Below are 7,636 nucleotides of genomic sequence, written 5' to 3'. Positions count from 1 at the left end.
ATATATTAAATACAAATTGTAATTACCCCCTCTACGTAGCTTTTCTACTAACAGGGTAGACCAGAAATTGAAAAGAAGAATTTCTCTATGGTTCTACTCTGGCAGCTCTACTAATTCTTCTGTCAACTGTTCCATTGTTTTTTCCATTGATTGTTTTCCAAAATGACTGGTTAATAGAAACACCTCATCTTATGATCATCATTTACGATTTAATATATAAAATTAAGAAATATAGCACATACACGAAGATATTCCTCTACTTAAAACGTGAATTCCCGAAAACGTAATTCTAAAGATTCTCTTAAACGTAATACAACAAACACATTTTAGCAACGAATAAAAAATAAAATTCCTATTAATTATATTATAGAAAGACGAAAAACGGTATAGCGCCTCCAATTAAGTCAGACAGACTAACCTTTATTTTAGAAAACAGTTAATGTATTGTCCCCCTAAAACATGAAAAATGAAGATTAATTAAAACAGACTTTGAATAGGTTATTTGGTGTTTTTAATCAAGTTAATCACTTCCATAAAAAAAACGAAAACAAATAATGTTTCACTTACAAAATGACAAAATGAATGGTTAAATTCAGCCAAAAATTCCGTTAACTTGCAACCAATTTGACTATTTTTTGTATTAAATTATATATAAACACATGTTTTCCGATCTAATTTTTGGTCAAAGGGGATAATTATTATGTGACATCAAAATGGCATATTCAACCAACATTATTTTTTCGGGGGAACAATACATCTTTAAGTTTGGTCTCTACTGCCATCTATCCGATGTTAGTGTTTTATTGTTTGTCTCGCTTTTATAAAGTCTTCTAAAATTTTACTCCTCCAATTTGGTTCTCTGAAAACATTGTCTTTTGATAATATTTCCTATTATTAATAAGTCACGAACTTGTTTTTTATATTTGAAGTGTAATTTAGATAACATGAGTACGTTATTTCAATGCATGCATTCGATAGGCTACTTCACAAGAACATTACAGCTTGTTGTCCATTAGACGAATCTAGGCCTCATTGCTGAAAGTTTTTCCGGTAGTTAACCTAAAGATGAATAATTGTCCATCAAAACATGAAAAATAAAGATGAATAAAATCACTTTGAAAGGTAATTTTTTAGTTTTGTTATGTCGATCAATAATCTTTAAAAACAAAAACAAAAATTACAAAATTACGACAATCAGATAAATTTATTCATACTTTATTTACACATCTTGTTAAATCATGGAGTTTTCCCTCCATGGTTAAATCAAGGCAATCTAACAACACCAGCATGACGCATAGACTTCCATATTCGTAATGAATTACGTCATTCATACAATTACTCACCCATAACGGAGTGTAACTAGCGCCATCAGTAAATTTAAAACAATAGTGATTTGGCTATTAACAAAACTAAACGATTAGATTTAACCAGAAACTCGCTTCCGGTTGACCTGTCACTTTTTTTCAATTTAGTCAAAGTCAGTAAATAATTAAAATAGTCCAACACGATATTCGCTCTAAGGGGAGCAATACATCTTGAAAAGTTTACTAATATAGAATAATTTACTATATGATGACTGTTTCATAAAATATATTAATAACACACTAACTAATCAGTTAGTTATAAAAACCATGGGATATTATACGAAAGATGCCTATATATAGGGATATACATTATTATTAGCGATTCAAATCTATTTCACTTTCGGCCTTTTACTATACGGTCTACTTAATGTTGTCAGCTCATTTGTTTTTATTCGCAATACAGTACTGTACAGTATGCCAAATTAATGTTCACAAATCATAGAGTTGTACCAAAGCCAACACTGAAAACATTCAGTTTACTCTCTATATTGGCATATATAATACCTAGATGAACCTTTAAATCAAAGAAATAGAAAAGAAAATGTCCGGGGAATAGTTCGAATCATAACAGCAATACAATGCCACTTAATAGGAGTCTATGTATTTAAAGATGTATTGTCCCTCTGAAAAAATAATTCTAAACAAAATTGTGTAACATAATAGTTATCCACTTTGATCAAAAATTGGATTGGAAAAAATGTATGAAAAACAACGGAAGTGATTAACTTTATTAAAACTACAAAAAGCCTGATTTAATTAATCTTCATTTTTCATGTTTTTTGGGGAATACATCTTTATCATTATCACACAACTTTTAGAGAGCTCGGAACTCCCGGGAGTAGTCTCTAAGTTTTAAAATAATACCTCTTTTTAGTCCATGCTTAACTTGCTGAATATACAATAATGTGGTGTACTTATCATTAGTCTGGATAATTTACCTTAAAAAAGCAATACAAAAGCTGTGACAACTATATTAAATTGTTGTCTCAGACAAAAGGCAATTCAAACTGTTATTGAAGTGTGAATCTGAACATTGTGTTTATATCGTTAGATCTGAAATCTGAAATTTCGAAATGTCCTAAACAATAGCCTAGTTACAGAAAAGGTTATAGTTTCTATTTCATGACGTCGTACCACTGTACCATGTATATGGAAGGTTGCAGTGTAAACTATTATGGTGGCATAATCAAATACAATGCTATGTTTTCTCATGTATAAACATAAACATCATTTGTGGTCTATAAATTAACCATAATTGTTTTTATCGTGGGAAATACACGCATGCCCAAATTAGTACAGGCCCCATGTAGAGTTTTCATATTTAGCAGCAATATTCGTCGATTGCGTATATACAGGTCATAAACATCTGTATTACAATGCAATATTAAATAAACAACAAACAGCTAAATATACAAAGAAAACAATATTGAAAGGTAAGTCACTGTTGAGAGAGCATGTATAATTGGGGAATTCCCAGTCCTTAGAATTTCTAATTTCTATTGCTTCTTACATACAACTTTAGAAATCTGTACATACGGGTAATTCTTATTATCCGGGATATATAACTTCAGGAAATACTGTAACGGGTAGCCCCTGAAACTCTAGTAAGATATTAATAGCTGAGGTTTCGTCAAGCTCATCTATAATTATAATGGTACGTCACACTTTGGTTTTGATATGTTTTATTTGACAGTAACTATAGTACGGGTTTATTCAGTAAGCAACTACACACAGGTTAGTTACGGTACAAGAGATTATTCACTTTGAAACTAATTTTGTACAAGCGTTTAGAGTAAACTTAAATACTTAAGAATCAGAGCGATTTTGAAAATAGAAGGAACATTTGAAGAAAACAGGTGGAGTGGCGATCTTTTTACGGCTTTCAAAATGATTTTGTTTATAGATATTTCGCAAAAACAATTAGTACACATACTGATGCTGTTTTTATATCATTATTCAACCATTTTTCTGTCGGTCAGTGCTGTGTCCTGTTCAAGTGAGGACAAACGCACCAACCCTATAACATGTACAGCTAGTGGAATCAGCACAGAATGTAGACAGTGCGCACAAACGGATGGTCAGCACCATACAGTAGATTGTATAAGTCTCCAATTTTCTGAAATTCCACGATGTAACACAGAAGGTGTTGAAACTTTAAATCTAAGAAAAAATAGGATCGAGCAATTAAATGATGATTTCGAGGAATATGTTAATTTGAAAACACTTTACCTTGAAGAAAACGTGCTGTCTGAAATCAAACCGGCGGCGTTCCATAAACTGACTGTCCTGAACGATTTGAGGTTAAATGAAAACTTCATAGAAGTTCTGCACGAAGAGGCGTTCGAAGGTTTAAACGAATTAGAAAGCATGTATTTATCGTACAATAAGTTAAAATCCATTCCGGCTTCAACGTTCCACAATCTTCCAAAGTTAAAAAAACTGTATCTTGGTAACAACCTGTTGTCGTCTTTACCAAACGATGTATTTCACGGTTCAATGATCACTCACCTGGATCTATCAGATAATTTGCTTACAGGCATTCATAGTGAAATGTTTAAAGACCTTCCAGATTTGGAAAGTCTTGTTTTAAGAAACAATAACTTGACAGAATTTCCTGAAATCGCGCTTGATTTCATGCCTAAAATGACTAGGTTTAATTTAGCGGAAAATAAATTTGATTGTAACTGCCAAAATGACGTTATAAACTTGTCAAAAAAGATGAAACTACATCCTAGATGGACTCCACCAACGTGTCTAAATGGAATGGACTTTTTAGAATTGGAGCATGACTGCCCTAGAGAAAACGCAAGTACAAAACAGCACACAAAATCCCACGTAACAGACCCTATGAACGCAAAAAGTAGGCCCATTGATGGGGCAAATGAAATGGCTAATTATGAACTTTATATCGTTATTCTCCTCTGTGTGATTGTATTATTTTGCGCCGTGTGGGCTACGCATTTATTAGTTAAGCGTTACAACCGGGGCAATATTAATTCATCCACACAGAACACCAGTAGGCCTATCGCACAAAACCATGGCATAGACACCATCTCCTCACGGGTGTCATCACCCGACAGTCAACAGAACAATGCAGATGCCAGGCCCGTTGATGACAATCGAAATAATATACTTTTGTCTTGTCAGGTGAGTGATGGAGTTGGCATGGCAAGTGTAACTGTACAAAGAAACTTCAACATATCATTGTCAGACATTGAAGAGGGTAGGTCAAGACTTTCCCCGCATAATATCAAGACGTATGTGTGAATAAACAGCTGTATGTACCTACGATACCATGTCTAGTGACGAACATAGTATACCCCATGGAAGAAGGTTGCTGACAGAAGACGCAATGCATGCTGTTTATCGTCGCTAGGCTTGATACCGGGTAGATTAAATTGACTGAGCAGCTCAGTAAAGACTTAAAGACATGTTCAAACATTTCGTATCATTATTAACACGGATTGAAAAACCTGCGCATGAGCTTAGACCTACGGTAAAAATTGTAAGGGAGTCGAAACGAAAACGCAAGTGGCATACAATTTAAATCTTGGAGTAGGCCTATAGAAAAAAAAGCTTTAACTGTTAGACGCACACCTAATACCTCCAGAGTACGCCGCTGATATCGACAACATTCCATCCAGAATAAAGAGCAGTGCAATTACTTCAGAGATTTGATGTGAATTTTATCGAATTTCTAAGAGAAGACAGAAATACGCCATGAATAGTAGATTGATACGCAATATATCGAACCATTAAATACTTACCTTGTTTGTATATTATAATTAAGACACTTGTATATTATAACTTATTAAACAATCATTTATGATTGTACCATTTATGAATTATAAAAAAACTAATATTAATATAGGCCTAAAACTAATATTTATAACATTTCGATTTATTTCAAATAGATATGTTTTGTATAGTTTTGTGTGTGTTAGCCTAAACTTTAGTACCCTAATGTGTTCATAACTTAAATGTATTCGCATTATTCCAATAATTTGTAATTCGTGAGTTACAGAAGTATTGGCTATACCATGGAGACTAATCAAGGCAATTTAACAACAGGAGACTGAGCTCGTCCTGCCAAGATAATAACTCGTAATAGTCCTTTGATCTTAATGTCTGGCTGCGACAAATACTAACAGTACTGCACTATGTTCTCCGCGGCGTGGAACGGATCATGTCGCAGCCGCAAATAAACCTTTTGATCTCCGGAGCTCAGTATGCTGTTGTTAGTTTGCTTTGGCCAACATAGGAATTAATATGACTTTGTAATGTTCACTAACATATCAAACTTTTTAAGAATCTGTCAAAACACGAATACAATAAAAAATACATGATTAGTTGACAGAATCGACAGAACAAGGAAATGTTGGCATATATCCAATGTTTTATTGTTTGAACGATTTCCTAGAAGTAGGCTATTCCATTATATAAGTTCAGGTTTCTACAAAATTATACATGGATTGTATGTAGACATCATTAAAACTAAACTAAAAGCCTGCATGGCTAAAAATAGAAATACATGCACTAATACTATACTGTATTACTGAATTTGTTTTTTGGAAACAAAGATGGCGTGCTGCAACACTGTTTATCCAAACTTCACCATGTCTAAACCATGGACCTAATTACGTTCATGTCTAAACTCGGGACGCCCTTTGGAAACATGATTTTGGGAGTTTATCAGAAAGTTTCCTTCTCTTCTTGCCAGTAGTGGAAGAGTTGATTTTGTAACGCTTTGGGCAAAATTGTCTGTAAAGTCTACACTATCAAACTTTATGTGACAAAAAATGTGATGTGCCCATATATGGAATGACAATGTCACACATACAGTTTTCCCACACACTCAAGTTCAGTGCATCTCCACGAATGATTATATAAATGAAACGCCATCGTTCATCTTAAAATGTTATATTCTATAGATGTTTGTTAGCATTTAAAAAGGTTTTATGTACAGTTTTTATATAGATAGTCAACTGATAGAGATGAAAAGTATACCTAATTACTTTTGGGAAATAAATATTTATATTTCTTAAAAACTCAGTTGTGTTTCTATTACAAATTAAATTATTTTATGACTTAATTGTAGTAATAAAATAAATTCTTTATTATATAAAATATTTGAGACCGGCTTTTTGTTTCACGCGATAGGACGATAAACAAAGCTCGACCACGAAACCACCAGGCCAATTTGCAGCGGTAACGGTAAGCGGTAAACCGCGTAGCTTTCCACACCCACGTATAATCTGTATCTATCTTGAGTGGAAACCGCCCGTTCGATTCGCGTTGTGTGTAGGCCTAAATGGTCATAAGTAATAACAGTTATTATCTGTACTACCGTTACCGCTTGTCTGTGTAAATTGGCATAAATAAGCCGTCTGATTGTTCTGCTACGCGGCAACTACTCTTATTTGCCGTAGCCTTGCTTTTCGATTTGAAGATCGGAATCGGCAGGTTTCAAATCAAGTTGATTAAAATAACAATTTACTTTAGGATAGTATAGGTGCCAGTTACAAAACAAATAATGAATAATTGTATTATTTTAAAGCTCTGTATACACTATCTAATCAAGCTTTAGAAAATGTGATGTGCCCATATTTATCATATATCACTACCATATTTGGGCACATCATACTTTCTTTATTTTTATAGTGTAGACTGAGCCTAAGAATGGTCAACCTTCCAACTCATGGAAATATTCTTCCCATTCAACTCATCGTGTGTTGGAATTATTATGTGCATGTTTATAGCATGGAGCTATAAATTATAGCTCCATGTTTATAGTGATCAGGTGAAATGAAAACCATAAAAGGAAATGAATAAGTTTTTGTTTATATTTCATATTTAGCTTTAGTCGGATATCCTGTATAGGCCTCATATACATTTTATATAGCGAAAATAAATAACCTATGATGTAACAAAACTTATTATTATTGTTTTATCTGGAAATGCGTTGATTGAACAGTTCAAATTAATTCCAGTTAATTGACAAAATATCTGTGATTCCGATTTTCGTTCGCGATAATTTAGAAATAGTATGGAATGCATGGAGATATTAATACGAACGTTTACAAGATATAGTATCCAGTGGCATTGCATGGTACCATTGAATCAGTGTTGTTATGTACAGGCCATCATTGTTCTGGAAGAAAACAAACTTTACAGATTACTTTCTTCTCGACTTCGTCCATTCAATGAATTTGTTTAATTATTTTGTGAAACAGCTCATTTACATACAGGTGAATTGTGTGTTGTGCATATGC

General features: G+C 33.3%; 1 protein-coding gene across 1 annotated transcript; it reads left to right on the top strand.

Annotated features, from left to right (window-relative positions):
- The first annotated feature begins 3,188 nt into the window (after window positions 1–3,188).
- LOC144839659 (uncharacterized) lies at window positions 3,189–6,521 on the top strand. The gene has a single exon (XM_078695115.1). The coding sequence runs from the start codon at window positions 3,252–3,254 to the stop codon at window positions 4,629–4,631; it is 1,380 nt and encodes a 459-aa protein (XP_078551241.1). The 5' UTR covers window positions 3,189–3,251; the 3' UTR covers window positions 4,632–6,521.
- The last annotated feature ends 1,115 nt before the right edge of the window (window positions 6,522–7,636 follow it).

This window comes from Antedon bifida, chromosome 4 (genome assembly GCF_963402885.1).
Source record: "Antedon bifida chromosome 4, ecAntBifi1.1, whole genome shotgun sequence".
In the NCBI taxonomy this organism is placed as follows: Eukaryota; Metazoa; Echinodermata; class Crinoidea; order Comatulida; family Antedonidae; genus Antedon; species Antedon bifida.
The sequence above is the reverse complement of the archived record's forward strand: the minus strand, read 5'-3'. Positions and strand labels throughout refer to the sequence as shown.